Raw genomic sequence first — 18,441 nt, forward strand, 5'->3', positions numbered from 1 at the left:
GTGGCTCTAGCCGGGCGAGAGCGAACCGGGGGAAGCGCCTTACAGCCCCAATTACCTCGCAGAGTGCTCAGTCTTCGGCAGGTCTTGCGCCAGGAAGAAGGCGGCGTGCTGTTGGGCTTTTCCAGCGACGGGAACTTCCTCGGTGAGCCGAGCCTTCATTGATACAACTTCAGTTTCGAGCTCTGCAGCTCTAACGTTTGCAGCATTCTGTCAGTGTATTGCGTCGTGTTGAACTCTCAGTATGAGGTGCAGTGGAGACGAGTGAACTTCCATGACTTCCATCATTGGAGAGAGGACGGACAAGCCCCCGAGACCGTGTTTAGGCTTCGGGTGGGAGGAGCGTTGTCGACCTATGGGGTGAGCGTGCCGTTGGAGGTCTGGCAGAGTGCGGACGAGCGTCTGGTGCTCGCTGTCACATGTGACGGTGTGTCGGAGGAGAGAGAGGGCGCGAGAGTTTGTGGGTTGGCGATGGCGCCGTCTCCGATGGTTGATGACGGAGGAATGGCTGCCGAAGTGACGAGTCTGAGCTTCGAGTTTAGCCAGCACGCGCTCTCGCAGGTGATGGAGAAGTGGCAGCTCATGCAACTGGTGAAAGCGGGAGGCAATGTCTATCACCTGCTCGTTAACGCGGGGGCGACGATACATGTGCTGGTGTTTCACGTGTGGAAAAGACGTCGCGGGTCTCCGGTAGCAGCTGCTGCTGCAGCGCCGAGGGGCTTAGGCATCTCCTATTTCTCTGAAAGTACGTACTGCTCGAGTGCAATCAGTGTAACACAGCCTATCTAACAGAGCGCTATCATGACGCTGTGACTGTGATGCAGAGGGTTGGTACTACCCTCCAGTTTTTCCCATCAAATTTCGAAAGACGACCGAGTATCGGCTTCATGACGTGGCTTCCGATAGATCTTGCACAGCAGGCGTCGAGGTAAGCACCAAACCTGCAGTGCGTAAAGTGGTATCCTGTTTGCATTCTAACAAGCGGTATGCACGCTCTTGCCAACTTTTCAAGTGCATTTGTCAGCATCTTTTCGACGCGGAGCAATTTCTGGGCGAGTTTTTGGAGACGTTCAAGCCACTTCGACAGTGCAGCCTCGTTGACTACGACCTGCGGCTCGTTCGGGTAAAATTTGACGGCTGCAGCTCGTGAACGTGTACACTCTGATGGATTCTGTTGCCATTTCCTTGACGACGAACAGGCTAGCGTGGCGGAGAGATCGGTGTTTATGATCTTCGTGATGGCGCTTAACCCAGCGTCATCTGAGCCCGCAAGACCGGGCAGTCACCAATTGCGAGTGGCTCTTTTCCTGAGTCTGGAGCTTTTTACAGGGGTACACCATGTTATCCGGGTGCTGAAGGTTCCACTGAAGGGAGACTTGCGCCAACTCGCGCAAATGATTGCTCGCAGGTTCCTGGCGGATCTGAATGCCCGAGTTCCACCAGAAACCGCAGCGATGGCCTGGACAAATGAAGCTTTCCAACGCGAGGAATCCCTGGAAGAGCTCCACAACCATCGCTACCCTTTCAGCATTTCAAGGGGGGCCTGATAACAAGCCCAATATCTATGGATGGCGTATCCAGGGGAAAAGCCCTGGATGGAAAGTGTTTTCGTCAAGTATTGCTATACATGTACTTGCCCGTGCTGCGAGAGCTGTGGTGCACGGGACCTTGGCCCACTTGGGTGGACTCAACCAAGAGGCTTTCACGACTCTTGGGGGACGTCCCTTTGGGTTTACTCAGGATTCGCCTCATCTCATCCGTGACGAATTGCTCGCATGGAATGGCTGCGGATCTTCGTCGTTGTTATCTGCGTGCAATGGTGCGTCGGCGCAGCCAAGTACCCGCTGGGTCCTAACCACTTCTTGGGCACGTGCCTTGACTCGGTGTGGGTGAAGACGATGGAAACGGAGCTGGGCGTCTCCAGCCAAGATCGCGACGCTAGTAGCCGACTCCTGCGGCCGTTCCTGCAGCCAGCGCGTAAGTATCCTCGATACACGGTGCGCACGTACGTGTCTACATCTGAAGACTAAATTAACTCAACTCAATTGATGCAGATTGACGACCCGCGCACTGCGTCTGATGCAGCGGAGGCAATAGAATTGTTGTGGCTAACTGTTCATTCTGGCGTGAACAGAGCGGCTACAAGATCTCGATTAACTACGGCGGTCCGACCGTGGAAATCACCCAGCGCATGTCATCCGCAGGGACGGGGGTCTGCAATCCAACGCACATGAACATCGAGGCGTGGACGTCCAGTACCATGTCGAATCTGCGCGTCTACTTCAACGAGAGCTACAAGGTTGGCGGGGTGGGGTACTTTGCTCTCGCGGGGGTGTACACTTCGCACAGTTTGGTGGAGGAAGGAACGAAAGCGACACCGCCGTTCTACCCGGACTTCTGGAAGCACTACAAGTCGAGCGATGTGCTTATTGACAAGCTCAGTGTAGTCCCCTTCAAAGCCAACCCGGCCTACTACCCGCCAGCGACTTCGCTCTGCCCAAACGGCTACATGGGCTGCAAGGACAATTGTGAAAAGTCAGAGGCGTGCACACAGCGAGAAGCAGCAGGAGGAACGTGCTTGGTGGTGGCGTTGATGAAGCCTGGCTACGACCGAGGCTACTTCCAGGCCGTGCTCTCGAATATCGGCATCCCGGCGTACTTCTGCTTCCTCGGGTACTACGAAGTGAGTCAGTACGCTTCGGATGCAGCAGAGGCTGGGACTCCCGTGATGTTCTACCACTTCGAGCCCGACATGTTCCACGTGACTCACAAAGGGCTTTTTGACCGAGTTTTCCTGCCGCGCACCGACCCGGAACGCGTCAAACTTTCAACAGGGGACTATGGTGAGAACGGCTATGGCAACAAGACGAATAATCCGCTGGATGTCGACTTTCCGAGTTTGCAACTCGCAAAATTCGCGTCGCTACTCGTCAAAGACCTTCCCGTCGGTTCGTTGTTCTCCAAGCTCACGCTCTCGGACACCGATATCAACGATCTCCTGAGCAAGTACAGCGAAGTCGTAAACGATAAGACGGAATCGCAGCCGTACTTTAGAGCGGCGTGCGACTGGGTGAAAACCAACTACGATGTCTGGAGCGAGTGGCTTGACCGACTGCCACTATGCACACTCGAGACTCACATCGTCAACAACGTAACTGGATGCGACAACGACAGCGCGGTGCGTGTGATTGAATTCGCGTGGAGAGCCCCAAATCCTGGAAACGAGTCGCTCCCCAACGACTGCGATGGGGGCGTGACGTCTTTACCTGCCGCGATCACCACTAGCCGCTCCTGTGCGTGGATCGCAGAGAACTACCGCATTTGGACCGGTTGGATCGACCGGAAGCCGACGTGTGACTCCTCTTTCTACGACTACATCGTCTCGGACTGCGACTCGGAGGCATATCGTACCGTCGAGTGCTTCTGGAAGTTCCCAAATGCTTCAAACGACCAGCTATCAGGCGAATGCGAGGACGGAGAGAGCCTGCCGAAGGACGTGAAGATCAACTGCGAGTACATGCCGACCTCTTCGTCTACATTCGTGGCGATGGCGGTGCTTGCAGTGATCGTGGTCGTGATTCTCGTCGTGGCCATCATCATTGTGTTCCAGCAGCGAGACGCGCCGATCATCCGTCGATCGCAGTACGAGATGCTGTTGTTGATGATCTGTGGCGGCTTCTTCACAACCGGCGCGGCTGTAGCGTACGCCGGCCGTCCCTCAAAATTCCTCTGCGGAGTTCGTCCAGTGCTGGTGTCGTTCGGGTTCACGACCATCTTCGGAGCTCTCATCATGAAATCCCTCCGCGTGTACCGCGTGCTCCTGAAATCCGCCATGAAGCGCGTGACCGTGACGCTCTTCCGCATCCTCAAGCTCCTCTCCATCTTCTACGTCATCGACATTGTGATCTTCATCGCGTGGTATGCCGCCGACTTTCCCGAGCCCACCGTCACAACGGAAGAAGCCGCCGAGTTCCGAGGCACAGTGGATCGGATCTCCTGCAAGTCCTCGAGCTTCATCTTCACGGCGCTGCTCATCTTCACGGCGCTGCTCATCTTCTGGAAGGCCATCGTGCTCATGGTGGGGATGTACCTGTCCTTCTTGATCCGCAACGTGTCGGTGGACTTCCAGGAGACCCCGTGGATATTCGGCTCGGTCTGTGTGGTGCTCGTGGGCTGCCTCGTGATCATGCCCATGTCGTATCTCGTCGAGATGCCAGCAGCGGCCTACTACGTCTTCCTGGCCTGCGCGCTGCTCTTCTGCACGGTGCTGATCATGGCCTTGATGCTCGTGCCCAAGATTTTCCGCTTGAGGGAGGAAGCCACCTCGAGCATCTTCGGCACAGCCAAGAGCAGGGAGAGCAGAGGCAGACCCAGCCAAGCAGGCGACACGACGAACGGTGGCGACACCGCCACCAACGTCACTGCCGGCCGCACGATGTCACAAGTGAAGTACCAAGTGAAGCCGGTCAGCGGCGGCAGCCTCATGGTCTTGAGCAACCTCCAAGCTATGAATGACACCGCCGCAACCAACAACTTGGCGACAGAATAGGTAGGTAGGTAGGTAGGTAGGTAGGCAAAAGTACAGCTTGATTTTGTATGTTTTGGTCCTCTGTGTGCTGCAGTCGCTCGAGACGCCGCCGTCAATTACTTTTTGTACTCCTCCGAGACGAGCTTCGCGATGGTCGTGAGCTGCATGTTGCTGGTGCCTTCATAGATGGCTCCGATCTTGGCGTCGCGGTAGAACTTTTCCGCCAGCAGGTACTTGGTAAACCCGATGCCGCCCAGCCACTCGATGCACTTGGACGCCGTCCTCTCAGCCACGCGCGAGGCGTGGAGCTTGGCCATGGCGGCCTGCTTGACGAACGGCTCGCCGGCGTCCTTAAGCCGCGCAGCATTGTACACCAGCAAGCGCGCCGTCTCGATGTCCAGTGCGGCTTCCGCGTACTGGTGCTGCATCGCCTGGAACTCCCCAATGGGCGAGCCGAACTGCTGGCGCTCGAACAAGTAGGGCATGGTCTGGTCGTAGACGCCCTGGGCCAGCCCCAGCATCTGCGACGCGATGCCGATGCGTCCCTCGTTAAGCGTGCTGATGGCGATCTTGTAGCCCTTGCCCAGCTCTCCGAGGATGTTCTCCTTGGGCACCTTGACGTCCGTGAGCGTGACGGTGCACGTGGAGGACGCGCGGATGCCCAGCTTCTCCTCGGGCTTGCCGATCTCGAGCCCCTCCGCGTCGCGGTCCACGATGAAGCACGTGATGCCCTTGTAGCCCTTGGACGGGTCCGCGTTGGCGAAGACGAGGTACACGCCCGCGTACTCGGCGTTGGAGATCCACATCTTCTGGCCCGTGAGAGAGAAGTAGCTGCCGTCCGCCGACGGCTCCGCGCGCGTCTTGAGCGCGAACGCGTCGCTGCCGGAGCCGGCCTCGCTCAGGCAGAAGCTGCCGATCATGTCGGAGCTGAGCCGCGGCAGGTACTTCTCCTTCTGCGCCTGCGAGCCGTGCACGAGGAAGACGTTGTTGACGACCGTGTTCTGCAGGTCGCAGAGCAGCCCCACGACGGGGTCCACCTTGGACAGCTCCTCGATGGTCAGGCACAGGCTCATGAAGGACGCCTCGCTGCCGCCGTACTCGGCCGGCACCTCCACGGACAGCAGCCCGTTCTCGAACAGCCCGCGCGTGATGGAGTGGTCCATCTCTCCGGCCGAGTCCATGGCGCGCGCGTGCGGCGCCACCACGTCGGCGGCGAAGCGCGCCACCGTGTCCTGGAACATGGTCTCCTCCTCGGACAGCTGGGTGAGGGGCGCCAGCGTGGACTCGAGCCGGCGGCTGAGGGCGCCGAGCGGGCGGCGGTGGCAGCTCGAGGGGCGGCGCAGCGCGCGGGCGACGGACGGCAGCATCGGAGGCGAGAGGCACGTAAGGAAGGAGGTGCGGTAAAGTGGAGTGGAGTGCGCACGAGGCGGCGGATTCGAGAGTGCGTGTCGCCCGACGGTCGCAGCAACTTCAAGTTGCGGACTATCTTCATCACGCGCTTTTGATTGGATGCAGCGTTTGACGAACCTACATAGGTTTTACGAGGAATTTCCATAAATCAGTGATTTTCACTGAGATTTGACAAAATGATTGTGATAGCTTGAAACTACTGACTCAGTGCTTTGGTAAATAGTAATAATATAGTAGTATTTGTGCAGCCTTTAGATTGCTATGTTATTCCGTTGTGAACCGACAATATCTCGTTGCGTAAGCCGCGAGTCGATGTGAAGGAGAAAGACACCACGGCGAAGGCTATAGTCTACCTAAGTACTTAAGTATGCGTGGATATGATTCTCCCCTTCACAACTGAGCAGAGTTGCCGCGGTAAGAGACTTGCGAGAACTGAGTACCGTTGGGAGCCAACATACTAAACTAATATGAACCGAAAACCTTGCGGCGCACACAATGTTTGCAGGTGGGCATCCATTACTCTACGAGTCGTCAATATACTAGTAGTAGTCACCATAACCCCAGTCGCCCCTCTTGCGAGGACAAACGGGAGGACAAAATCGTTTTTTACTTGATTTCAGTATAGTACACCACAAATTTTGTCCTAGACGGACCGCTAGGACAAAAAATATGGTACACAATACTTTACTTCCGTAAATTTCGGATTTATCGTAGCATTTTTTCGGTTTGTCCTAGCAAAGTGCCCGACTGGGGATATCGCAATATTTACAATTGCATAACTGTAACCCGCTGTTTCGTAGCTCTTTTTCCAAGTAGTTCGCGAAGCTATTAGCTAACGATCAGGGCTAAGAAAGCCCAAATAACCACTGTTTCCTTCCTTTACATGCGAGGACCAGTTTGGGGGGGGGCAAAGCAGTACGGCCTTGGTTATCGAAGGCAAGCCTCGGCGAGGCTCATGAGTGAGCCGAGCTGAGGCAGCCTAGGGAGTGGTGTGGTGGGTCTAAAAATCTGATGGCGCACGCGGCGTCGTGCCGGTGCTTGGAGTTCCTGGCCGTGCCTGAGTCGCTTGTGCCCGTCGACGCGAGACCGCGAATGGCCAGGCAACTCCTCCAAGAACGACTGCTATTTCTATCCTACAACAACCGGGTCAGAACCGTGGGTCAAACCCGGTTGCCAGCTGACCCGCCTGTGACTTGACGGCTTGAGGTGTTGGCCGAGTTGCACAGCGATCAGGAGCGCGAAGCCTTGACAAACGTGGCCCTCTCCTTCTTCCAGGAAAACTTAATTTCCGTCTTCGCCGGAAATACCGAGTATTCTATCTGGAATAATTAACTGAGCATCGCATTTTTTGCGCAATATGAAATAAATACGTGCACCAGTACGAACAGTGTTTGCTGTTATAAGCATGCGCAAGTTGCTGCAACACGGTATAATGTCATCCTCAACGAGATGTTCACACGAACTGCATTTATTTGTTTTGGTAAGATGTCTCTATTTCCAAACTACATTTATTCTGGGATAGCAGTAAAGCTGCTAGCGCAGCCCAAATCCGATCGTTTGAAGCCGATCAGATGAAGCCTCCCGTTAAAGTTGGGTTTTAACTATTTAGAAGGTTCTAGACTCAGAAATTAAGATATGAATTGATGAAGGTGAAGATCTCACATCAGAATCTCTTAATCAACTCGAAAAGCCCAATCTCGCTCAACTCGAACGCGGCTCATTCCTGAGTTTGCAGGATCCGTGGACGAAGGACCTGTAGAGGAGGTTGGAGCGGTTGGTATTCCGCAAGGCTATCCTATTGCTACTTTGTCACTTTAATAGGACTGGGTACTTGGCTTCACATAACCTTGGTCTATTGAAGATAACCTATTTTATCTAAAGCTATTATGGATGCATGAAAACCAAATGACAATTTTATTTTAGGGAATGCACCATCTCCTGGGTCCGTTGAGCTTATACACTTTGTTCTATCGCGAAAAAGCTGGGTTATGTCGGCGGAAGGGCAGATGCAAAACAATAGTGGAGAAGCTTAGACCCTTGTATTTTGTTAAGTCCTCAAGACGACCAACGAATAAAGTTGCTTCAATATTAGTGCAGATTAACAGACAACTTGTATTGTGCCTTTCACCTATTTTGGCGGGTGAGCTGTTAAATCAGGCGGAATTAGATCCATAAAAGGACGACCAACGCTTATTTAGTGTTAATTCCGCCTATGATTGTGAGTGCTTCCCCTAACCCACGCGATCAGCATTTGCGAGCCAATCGGCGGAGATACAGTCAAACCTGTTTATATGAGGCCCTGTTGGTGACCATCTACTACAATGACTCATATAAAATGGACTCAGTTAAAAAATTATGTGGTGCACGTAAAGAAATCGTGCATAGTTCGCTGCCGCTTTGCCTTCACCGTAGTCTCTCGAACCAAAGCGGTCACGGTCTGTAAAGCTCTTCGTTCTCTGTCAGTCTGCTCTCCGCATTGCAGCAGAAATGCAGCCAGCTCCATGCAGTGTCTCAGAGCAATGGCAGGTTGAACTGCGGGTTCCTGTTCCTCCTCTTCCTCCTAAGCGCTCCGCCAGCTCATGCGCCTTCAGCAGGAGCACGTCGTCCGCCATCGCCGTTTTAGCTTCGTTCTGAAAGAAAAATTCCCTCAGTTTCCGCTCGAACTGAGGGAATTTCACTCGGCGCCGCTTGGTCGCACTCAGGTCGACGTGGCTGAAGTAGGAAGAAGGCAGGTTGCGCAGTCGGGCGAGTGTGGCACGGCTGACCCAGGCCTTGAAAGTTGCGTTGATCCACTCGGCGAGCATGGGGTTGTTCATGCCAGGATTCTGCTTAAGCACTTGGAGCTTTTGTTCTAGCGTCAGACAGGTGCGAGGAGACATGGCGAGCGAAGAAGGCTTGCGGTAGGCGTTGAGTGTTGAGCAGTGATGCTTTGAAGAGTGTGTGGTGTGAATCAAATAAACAGGTGAGACCTAATTTGGTCCCCAAAAATGTGACTCATATACCTTGTATGCATATAAACAGAGATCATACAAAAACTAAGTGAAATATTTGGTAGCGACAAAGCCTGCATCAAATTAACGGCATGGCTCAAATAGAGAGGATCATATAAACAGGTTTGACTGTACGAGCAGAATGGCATGGATTGGCGGGTAGCAAACCGCCAATCGCTCTGTTTCCGTCTAACTCAGGCTGGATTAGCTTATTCCGCCTTAACTCGGCCTCACCATCGCCGCTCTTAATTCGACCGCGGTAGGACGACCCGTAATTAACATGGGAATTAGCTAACTCAGGGCATAATTAGAGCCGAGAAGGGATTAGAATTATGCCAGAATTATCACGGCAGAATTAGTAAAAGGCACAATATAGTGCAAAACGTAAAACCACCAAGCACTACTATTTTATATAGTATTTTTGTAGGTAACACGCTACCCACGTGTACTATTTGTAGTATTACTATAGTTCCAAATTTGACTTGGAAATTGTATGGACGTGCCAGTACTATACTACTATACCTGCGTCAGGCAAACTGTCACAATCATTTTGTCAAATCTCAGTGAAAATCACTGATTTATGGAAATTCCGCTAGGTTTTACAAAGGTCTACATAAACCAGCTGGTTGAAGCTATATGTACTAAGTGCGATCTAAGTACGATCTGATGCGGCACATCAACCGACTGTATCCGCGTGTCAGTCACTCGCTGCGAGCCCCAGGCAGGGACGTCGGACCTGCTCCATTCGCCGCCGCGCGCAGCTCTTCCGGCGCTCGCTGTTGCCCCCAGCGTCTCCTCCTTCCCTTACTCTCCCCGTACACGCTCGCTGCGCCTCGCTCCGCGCTTTGCCGCGCCCACAAGATGCTCGAGAAGCCGCCGACCGCCGTGGACATCGAGTTCGGCCTCCCGGACGCCGCGTCCGACCCGCTGACGGGCGGCGCCGCCTCCGACCCGGACCTGGACGACATGGACATGGGGGCGGGCAGCGCCTCCGCCGCGCTGGCCTACGCGCGCTCGCTGGACCTGCAGCCGGCGCTCATCGGCATCTCGGCGCTGGGCGCGCTGCTGCTGCTGTTCGGCGGCAGCTTCCGCCCCATCTTCCTCGTGTTCACCATCTGCGGCTACGGCGCCGCCTTCGCGCTCTACCTGTCGCACTGGGTGCTGTCCAAGGACGCGGGCTCGGCCGAGATGAAGGAGGTGGCCACGCCCATCCGCCAGGGCGCCGAGGGCTTCCTGCGCATCCAGTACTCGGCCATCGCGCGCATCGCCGTGGCCATCGCCGGCCTCATCTTCTTCAGCTACGCGCTGCGCCCCAGCAGCACGCTCGGCTCGGGCGTCGAGAAGCTCGGCAACTTCACGCTCGGGCTCGTGGCCTCCGCCGCCTTCCTGGTGGGCGCCGTCTGCTCGGCGGCCGCGGGCTACGTCAGCATGTGGGTCTCGGCCAGGTCCAACATCCGCGTTGCCAGCGCCGCGCGCGGCAGCTACGGGGAGGCGCTGCTCGTGTGCTTCCGGGGCGGCGCGTTCTCAGCCGTGCTGGACATCACGCTCTGCGTGGGCGGCGTCAGCACGCTGTACCTGACGCTGTACATGCTGTTCGGCTCGCTGCTCCGGCCGACGGAGATCCCGCTGCTCATGGTCGGCTACGGCTTCGGCGCGTCCTTTGTGGCTCTGTTCATGCAGCTGGGAGGCGGCATTTACACCAAGGCGGCCGATGTGGGGGCAGATCTGGTGGGCAAAGTGGAGGTGGGCATCCCCGAAGACGACCCGCGCAACCCGGCGGTGATCGCCGACCTGGTGGGAGACATGGTGGGTGACTGCGTTGGCAGCAGTGCCGATGTGTTTGAATCCGTCGCGGCCGAGATCATTGGAGCCATGATCCTGGGCGGCACTCTGGCCCGTGAGGCTCAGCTGCCGTACCCGATCGCCTTTGTGTTCTTCCCTGTGGTTGTGCACGCGTTCGACATTGCAGTGAGCAGCGCCGGCATTTTGATGGTGAGAGCGCCCTCGGACGTTGAGGCTTCGCGTCCCGATCACAACCCGATGGCTACGCTGCAGACGGGATACAATGTGTCACTGGCATTGGCGTTGGTGGGCTTTGCCTTCACCACGCGCTGGCTGCTGTACACGCCCGAGTACCCCACGGCGTGGATGAACTTTTTCCTCTGTGGCGTTGTCGGCATGCTCACGGCCTACGTGTTCGTCAAGTCAACGCAGTACTACACGGACTACGCGCACCCGCCCGTGCGCAGTATCGCCAAGGCCAGCACCACGGGCCATGGCACGAACATAATTACCGGCGTGGCGGTGGGCATGAAGTCGACTGTTGTGCCCACGCTCATGGTGAGCTTCGCCGTGATTTCTGCTTATCACTTGGGTGCCGGCTCCGGCATCGGTGGCCAGGGCAACCGGCACGCGGGACTGTTTGGAACGGCCGTGGCGACTATGGGCATGTTGTCTTCTGCGGTGTTTGTGTTGGCTATGAACAACTACGGGCCAATCGCGGATAACGCTGGTGGCATTGCTGAGATGAGTCGTCAGCCGGACTATGTGCGAGACGCCACGGACAAGTTGGACGCTGCTGGCAATGTTACCAAGGCTATTACGAAGGGTTACTCGATCGGCTCGGCTGCTCTGGCTTGCTTCGTGCTGTTCGGTGCATTTATGGACGAGTTCTCCGAGTTCGCTGGTCGCGAGTTCAAGACGGTGGACATTGCGACGGTCGAGGTCCTGGTTGGTGGCCTTTTGGGCACGATGATGGTGTTCTTCTTCACGGGCCTCGCTGTTGCCGCTGTGGGTGAGACCGCTGGTGAGGTTGTCAATGAAGTGCGCCACCAGTTCGAGATTTATCCGGGAATCATGGAGTACAAGGCCAAACCCGACTACCGAACGTGCGTTGCGCTGGTCACCAAGGCAGCATTGAAGCAAATGCGTTTCCCGGGCCTGCTGGCGGTGCTGATGCCAGTATCTGTTGGCATTGTCTTCCGCGTGGTACGTAACTTTGCTTTAGAGTGACATCGTGTTTGATGCTGACTATTGTGCACAATTTTGATGTGTAGATTGGAGAGTATCAGGGCAAGCCGCTGCTGGGAGCTGAGGCCCTGGCTGGCTACCTCATGTTCGGCACGGTTACTGGCATCATGATGGCTCTGTTCCTGGATAACGTGGGCGGAGCCTGGGACAACGCGAAGAAGTACGTGGAGCTGGGCAACTTCGGAGGCAAGGGAAGCGAAGCGCACAAGGCCGCGGTCACTGGTGACACGGTGGGTGATCCGTTTAAGGACACTGCTGGTCCGGCCCTGCACGTGGTCATCAAGTTGCTGTCCACGACGGTGTTGGTGTTCGGCCCGCTGTTTGTGTCGCGCGAGTAGGGCCTTCTGTAGCCGCATATACAATTTGTGTGCCGTCATTTTGAGTTGGCGGCACTGTGAGAATCTAACAAAGCACAAATGAAGCACATGGCGGCGGGCGGTAAGCGCAGCTAGCAGTGTGCTTAGCTGCCTTGCAAACCTGCGATATGATCTCTACTTCCAAGCATGCTGTTGCGTTTTCATAAAGTTGGAGAGAGGGATATGAAGCTCTTGGCTTTGTACGTGTACAGATCCACACGAAATCAAATCTGCAAGTACAAGTTAGTGCGGCACGCTGAAACTAGTTTCATCCGTCCCCATGAGATTGCGATTGCGTAGCTTGATCAATCGTCGCAAGAACCAGTGAAAGTGAAACACCTCGACTCGACCATCATGCCGCCATCATCCCATGACTTGGTAACGCCCAAGCCAAATTATTTTTTCAAGCTCACACTCCGAATTCATCCGCTGAGACGAGCACGATGCTGTCTTTGCCTAAAGCCGTCATTGGCAAGCGAAGGTGGTTTTTGCTGCTTCTACCCCTGATCGTCGGCTACAGCGTGCTCATGGTGAGTATTATGGACGTCTACGACGGCTCCGGCCGAGCGAGAAGCCCCCAAAAGTCCTTCCTTCGGAACGATGGCGACAACTTCGAGGTGCTTCATCCAGAGCCCCCATTCTACCAGCGCGGGGAGCAGTTTGACTCGACTGTGCCTCGCGACCGCGGGGTCTTGATGTGCATCCACAACGGAGTGCTGGCCATGGGCGTGTCGCTCATCCGAGAGCTGCGGTGTCTCGGTAACCGGGAGCTCATCCAAGTGTATCACTGTGGCCCCACTGAACTAACCCAAGAATCAAAAGACCTACTCTTTCGTATTGACGATCGTTTGGAGCTGGTCGATGTGTGCTCGGACCTGACGCAGCGCGGCAAGATCACCCAGAGGATGGCCAACCGGTTCCGGAACTGGTGGATCAAACCACTGGCCATATACCATACCGACGTCCGCCACGTGATGCTCATGGATGTCGACGACATTTTCGTTAAGGACCCCGCTCTGCGCGATTTGGAGCCGTACAAGGAGACAGGCACGACTTTCTTCTACGACCGTATGCACTCCACTCCAACTGCGGGGTGTACGTCAACGGCAAAGACGGAGGAGTCCACTACCTGAAGAAGCTGTTCGCCAATTTCAAGTACGAGCAGTTCAATGTAACCGGAGGGAACTCTCCTTCACAGCAGGCGCTTAACTCCTTGCATATAATGGCAAAGCGTGCCACGAAATGGATTCGTCGCTGGTGTCACTGGACAAGGAACGTGCGGGACAGACCGTCATGGACATCATGCTCTGGTTCATCACCAAGGAGCGCTTCCGGTTCGAATACTCGTTTGGTGACAAGGTAAGCTGCATACTTGTTCTACTCACGTTTTGGCGTATCTAATAGTGCCACCATTGCTACTGATAGGAAACGTTCTGGTTGTCATTCGAGATGGCTCATGCGCCGTACGGGTTCTCTCCTTGGGGCGTCAGTGTGGTGTCTTCGTGGCCCAACAGGGACATGAAGACGCACCCGAACACGCTTTGTGGCAGCATTTTGCAGTATCTGCCGGACAGCAGCGCCGATCCTCAAGTGTTGTACGTGAATGGCAAGGCGCTGCTGGATCCGTATCCAGAAGGTGTCAACTCTGGGGCAAAGACGCAGAGGAACAACATGTTCAACTCTCTCCCGACGCACATGACCCCACGCCTTCCCCGGACACAACTCAACATGACTGATGCAGGTGCTGTTCGGAAGGAGAAAATGTACCAGGAATGCCTCGTCGGGTTAGGAGCAACGCCATTGCCCGAGTCGTTTGCTGGTCGACTGTTGCGTCGCCGTCTCCACTTCTTGGGGGCAATGACTGGTGTCCTCGGCTCGCTTGAGCTCTGCGGGACGTTCGAACTACCCAATTGATAGATAGTTTTCTAATCGAGCCAAGGGACTAACTAGTGAAAGTAAATATCGCTATCGCTAATAGTTCGTCGTGTTGCTTCCCTCATCAGCAATGGTCGAGTTGACACCGAGAGGCCTCACTTGGTACTGGTACTTCTGCGACGCCTTGCGCGATGCATCTTGAGTCATGTTGGTCTCATTCTCGCTGGCATTCGTCAGGTTCGTGAGGTTTGTATTGTTGATCTTCGACATCGGGACCATGCTGTTCCTGCTCTTCATACTGTTCCCGGTGTTAGTACCAGTAGTAGAAGAATTGGTGACCTCCTTGAGTCGGAAGAGCTTGGGCACGAGCATCAGGCCCATGATCAGGATCGTGCAGATGATCAGCGCCAGCGCGAGGAACACGTAGAACGTCGACGCGCGCATGGTGACGAGGTACGTCATGGGCATGATCACGAGGCAGCCCACTAGCACCACCACGACCGAGCCGAAGATCCACGGAGACTCCTGGAAGTCCACTGACACGTTGCGGATGAGGAATGACAGGTAGAGCCCCAGCACGAGCAAGATGGCCTTCCAGAAGATGAGCAGCGCCGTGAAGATGAAGCTGGACGAGCTGCACGAGATGCGGTCGACGGTGCCCCGGAACTCGGTGGCCTCTTCCGTCGTGGCGGTGGGCTCCGGGAAGTCGGCTCCGAACCACGCGACGAAGATGACGATGTCGCCGACGTAGAAGATGGAGAGGATCTTGAGGATGCGGAACAGCGTCACCTTGACGCGCTTCATGGCCGAGCGCATGAACACGCGGTAGACGCGCAGAGACTTGATGACCAAAGAGCCGAAGATGGTGGTGAAGCCCATGCAGATGAGGACTGGGCGAACTCCGCAGAGGAACCGCGAGGGCCGACCAGCATACGCGATGGCTGCGCCCGTCGTGAAGAAGCCGCCGAAGATCATCAGGAGCAGCATTTCGAACTGCGAGCGGCGGATGATCGGCGCGTTGCGCTGCTTGAAGACGACGATGATGGCCACGAAGAGCAAGACGAACACAATCAGCGCGAGGACCGTCAGCGCCGCGAAAGTCGGGGACGACGTGGGCATGTACTCGCAGTCGATCACTACGGCGTCCGGCAAGGTGTCTCCGCCTGAACATTCAGCCGAGTACTGCGCGTTCGAGGCGTACGGGAGCTTCCAGAAGTAGGTCACCGTGCGGTGCGCGTCGGAGTCGCAGTCGGACACGTTGTAGTCGTAGAAGGTGGAGTCGCACGAGGGCTTCGTGTCGACCCAGCCCGACCAGATCCGCCGGTTCTCGAAGATCCAGTCGCACGATCGACTCGTCTCGATGGTCTCCGGTAGGACGTCCACGCCTCCGTCGCAATTGTTGGGCAACGCTGCATTCCCAGGGTTTGGCGACCTCCAAGCGAACTGAATTTCGCGGATGGTGCTGTCGTTCTCGCAGCCGGTGACGTGATCAACGATGTGGTCTTCAAATGTACACAGAGGAAGTCGGTCCATCCAGTCGCTCCAGATGTCGTAGTTCGCTTTCACCCAGTCGCATGCTCCACTGAAGTACGGCTCGGCTTCCTTCGCACTCAAAGCGTTGCTGTACTTGCCGAGCAGGTCGTTGATGTCCGAGTCAGAGAGCAGAAATTTGAAGAATATTGACCCAATAGGCTGGTCTTTGATGACCAAGGCGGCAAACTTGGAGAGCGGCAAGCTGGGATAGTCGACGTCGACCGGGTTGTCGGTCTTGCCACCGTAGCCGTGTTCACCGTAGTCCCCCGTGGATAATTTGACTCGTTCGGGGTCTGTACGCGGCAGAAACACTCGGTCGAATTTGCCTTTGTGCGTCACGTGGAACAAATCGGGTTCGTAATGGTAGAACAAAATCGGATCCCCGCTTGCGGCTGCGTCGGACGCGTACTTGGTCACGCCTCCATAGCCGATAAAGCAGAAGTACGCAGGGATCTCGAGGTTGGAGAGAACCGCTTGGAAGTAACCTTTGTCGAAACCGGTTGTCATCATGGCCAGCACCAAGCAAGTCCCCCCTGCACTTTCGCGTTGTTCACATGCCTCTGACTTAGAGCAATTATTTCTGCATCCCAACGTATTGTCCGCACAGTAAGTTTTAGCGGGAGGGTAGTAGGCTGCGTTGTTTTTGAACGCCGTCACGCTCAGCGCGTTGATGAGAGCGTCACTCGACCTGTAGTGCATCCAGAAGCCTGGGTAGTACTGCGGATTCGCTGCCGCGCCATCCTCGACAAGTTTGTGCGTTGTGTAGATCCCCGAAAGCCCGTAGTACCCGACTCCACCGACAAGGTAGCTCTCGTTCGAGTAGATCTTCAACGTTGACATGGAGCTGGAGGTCCAGACCTCGGTATTCACGTGGGTTGGGGTGCAAACGCCCGTCTTCACCGATGACATGCGCTGCGTGACGTCGCTGCTCTCTCCTCCCACACTGATAGAAACCTTGTACCCGATCTACACAGAGGATTCACAGAAAAGGTTTAGATAGGCACTTCCGCTAAAATAGGTTGTGGGGGTTTGCGCACCACTTCTTCGGCGAGAATTGCCACCACCAAGGATGCAAGCCAATGCGTGTCCCAGTCCCCGATGTCCAAGACGAGGGTGCCGTTCACGTCACCGCGAGTTTTGCCGTCAGCATCCTGGTCGGCGCCGTAAAACGCATTTCCTTCAGGCATGCAGCCGTCGGTAAACGCGGCTCCTGTAGCGGTTCGAGGATCATCGACCTGTACCAAAAGAGTCATAAGTACCCGCCGCTGCCGAAGAATAGCATGGAGAGACTGTGGCGCACCGTGTATCGAGGGTACTTGAGTGCTGTCTGGAGGAAAGGGTACACGAGCCTTCCACTGGTGTCGCGGGCTTTGCTGGACACGCCGAGCTCGGTCTCCATTTTCGCCACCCATGCTGCGTCGAGACACGTGCCGAGAAATCGGTTGGGTCCGACGGGGTACGCCCTAGTGGTGACACATCCGATGGACGCGAAGAGCAGCAAAAGCCACACCATCGCCGAGGATGTGGGCGGGGAACAGGCTTCAAGAGTGTCCAAAGTGGGCGGTCAGAATGTACTCGCTTGAAGTGTCGGTTGCGAAACAGCGCAAGGCAGGAATAGCCCAGCCTGCACTTGCACGACGCTCCTGACTCTCTTTCTTTCTTGGCAACGGATGAGCAACTTTGTTTTCTGACCCCCTCTCATTCTGAGTTGCATGAGTATCTTGATACGTGCATTGACAACGAGCTAACGCAACGATCTTTGAGATTTTAGTCACTGCATATTGCATCCTCCCAAGTAGCTTCCCTGAAGCGACCACGCTACTCTGGTGCTCGTACAGATTGGATCATTTTGTTGAGCCCACCTGCGGATTGTGGGTGGTCAGTGAACGGCAACGCTGACTTAGCTTTCTTGAGCTTCTGGAAATGATTTTTTTCTTCTTATCAAAACGTGCTTTCAGCAACGTCAAAAGGTTGTGATCTGTAATGGAAATTTTGTAGTAAGGTTAGTGCACATTATATGTAGGATTGTCTTGAACTCGTGTGCGTCTGACCTCTGTGCGTTTTCCCAGGTGTCGACGAAGGCAGCAATTGGCGACCGTTATGAAAGTGGCGACCAAACCCAGCTTTTGAAAACGTAGCTGACACATCGTGTGTGAGGGACCTTTTGCTGTTTTTGACTCAACTCAACAGCGAGGATGATGCTAAGGACATGCTTCATTTTTAGACACCTCCACTTCAAGAAACAACCACGAGTGTGTGCCGAACCGACTGAAAGCCCGTGTGTATCGTGTCTCCATTGCAACGAAGCACTAATCAGCCTCGTTGGAGAACCCCACGAATGTTGGCGCATTCGGACCACGTGAGTGAATCCGTCTTTGGTCAGAGAAAGGAAGTCGGAGATCGAAACCATTGTGGCCCGTGCTCGCTCTAATTTCATCGTGGGACTTGGTCTGCTTGATGCGATGGTGTGCTACTATTTTGCTACTGCAGTAGTTTTGCCATCGGAAATAGCGTCGCCCACGCGATGTATTTCTCAGTCATGGACTTCAACGCCATCGTCAGTTTTGTGCTTGGGCCTTAGCTGTGTTCAGTCAGACTGCAACATCGCAGTCGGCCTTCCCCGTTTCTTCCTATACAGTAGTTGGCTGGTTCTCACTACTCCAGTGCCTATAATCTCACTTGAGAAAACTTGAGCTGGAAATCAACAGTGTGAGGAAGGCTC

General features: G+C 55.2%; 8 protein-coding genes across 8 annotated transcripts; 5 read left to right on the forward strand and 3 right to left on the reverse strand.

Moving 5' to 3' along the window:
• Positions 1-306: 306 nt before the first annotated feature.
• On the forward strand, positions 307-1,147 carry PHYSODRAFT_478104 (hypothetical protein; the record flags this gene model as incomplete). The annotated part of the gene is made up of 3 exons (XM_009522367.1): positions 307-742; positions 822-925; positions 1,010-1,147. Coding segments are annotated over 3 exons (678 nt in total), but the record flags the coding sequence as incomplete, so codon positions are not given.
• An 88-nt stretch (positions 1,148-1,235) lies between these two features.
• PHYSODRAFT_479956 (hypothetical protein) lies at positions 1,236-1,544 on the forward strand (the record flags this gene model as incomplete). The annotated part of the gene is made up of 1 exon (XM_009522368.1): positions 1,236-1,544. The coding sequence occupies one exon, from the start codon at positions 1,236-1,238 to the stop codon at positions 1,542-1,544; it is 309 nt and encodes a 102-aa protein (XP_009520663.1).
• Positions 1,545-2,188: 644 nt separating this feature from the next.
• On the forward strand, positions 2,189-4,546 carry PHYSODRAFT_481693 (G-protein coupled receptor; the record flags this gene model as incomplete). Its single annotated transcript, XM_009522369.1, has 2 exons — positions 2,189-2,440; positions 2,519-4,546. 2 exons carry the CDS (start codon positions 2,189-2,191, stop codon positions 4,544-4,546), a joined length of 2,280 nt encoding a protein of 759 aa, XP_009520664.1.
• A 95-nt stretch (positions 4,547-4,641) lies between these two features.
• PHYSODRAFT_350120 (hypothetical protein) lies at positions 4,642-5,909 on the reverse strand (the record flags this gene model as incomplete). The annotated part of the gene is made up of 1 exon (XM_009522370.1): positions 4,642-5,909. The coding sequence occupies exon 1, from the start codon at positions 5,890-5,892 to the stop codon at positions 4,642-4,644; it is 1,251 nt and encodes a 416-aa protein (XP_009520665.1). The 5' UTR covers positions 5,893-5,909.
• Positions 5,910-8,394: 2,485 nt separating this feature from the next.
• Positions 8,395-8,814, reverse strand: PHYSODRAFT_326400 (hypothetical protein; the record flags this gene model as incomplete). Its single annotated transcript, XM_009522371.1, has 1 exon — positions 8,395-8,814. One exon carries the CDS (start codon positions 8,812-8,814, stop codon positions 8,395-8,397), a length of 420 nt encoding a protein of 139 aa, XP_009520666.1.
• A 777-nt stretch (positions 8,815-9,591) lies between these two features.
• Positions 9,592-12,293, forward strand: PHYSODRAFT_297061 (hypothetical protein; the record flags this gene model as incomplete). Its single annotated transcript, XM_009522372.1, has 4 exons — positions 9,592-10,029; positions 10,171-10,383; positions 10,606-11,913; positions 11,982-12,293. 4 exons carry the CDS (start codon positions 9,592-9,594, stop codon positions 12,291-12,293), a joined length of 2,271 nt encoding a protein of 756 aa, XP_009520667.1.
• A 461-nt stretch (positions 12,294-12,754) lies between these two features.
• PHYSODRAFT_326402 (hypothetical protein) lies at positions 12,755-14,225 on the forward strand (the record flags this gene model as incomplete). The annotated part of the gene is made up of 4 exons (XM_009522373.1): positions 12,755-13,379; positions 13,424-13,482; positions 13,584-13,670; positions 13,737-14,225. 4 exons carry the CDS (start codon positions 12,755-12,757, stop codon positions 14,223-14,225), a joined length of 1,260 nt encoding a protein of 419 aa, XP_009520668.1.
• A 117-nt stretch (positions 14,226-14,342) lies between these two features.
• On the reverse strand, positions 14,343-16,628 carry PHYSODRAFT_416271 (hypothetical protein; the record flags this gene model as incomplete). Its single annotated transcript, XM_009522374.1, has 2 exons — positions 14,343-16,299; positions 16,369-16,628. Coding segments are annotated over 2 exons (2,217 nt in total), but the record flags the coding sequence as incomplete, so codon positions are not given.
• Between the last annotated feature and the right edge of the window lie 1,813 nt (positions 16,629-18,441).

Source organism: Phytophthora sojae, assembly GCF_000149755.1.
Source record: "Phytophthora sojae unplaced genomic scaffold PHYSOscaffold_2, whole genome shotgun sequence".
In the NCBI taxonomy this organism is placed as follows: Eukaryota; Oomycota; class Peronosporomycetes; order Peronosporales; family Peronosporaceae; genus Phytophthora; species Phytophthora sojae.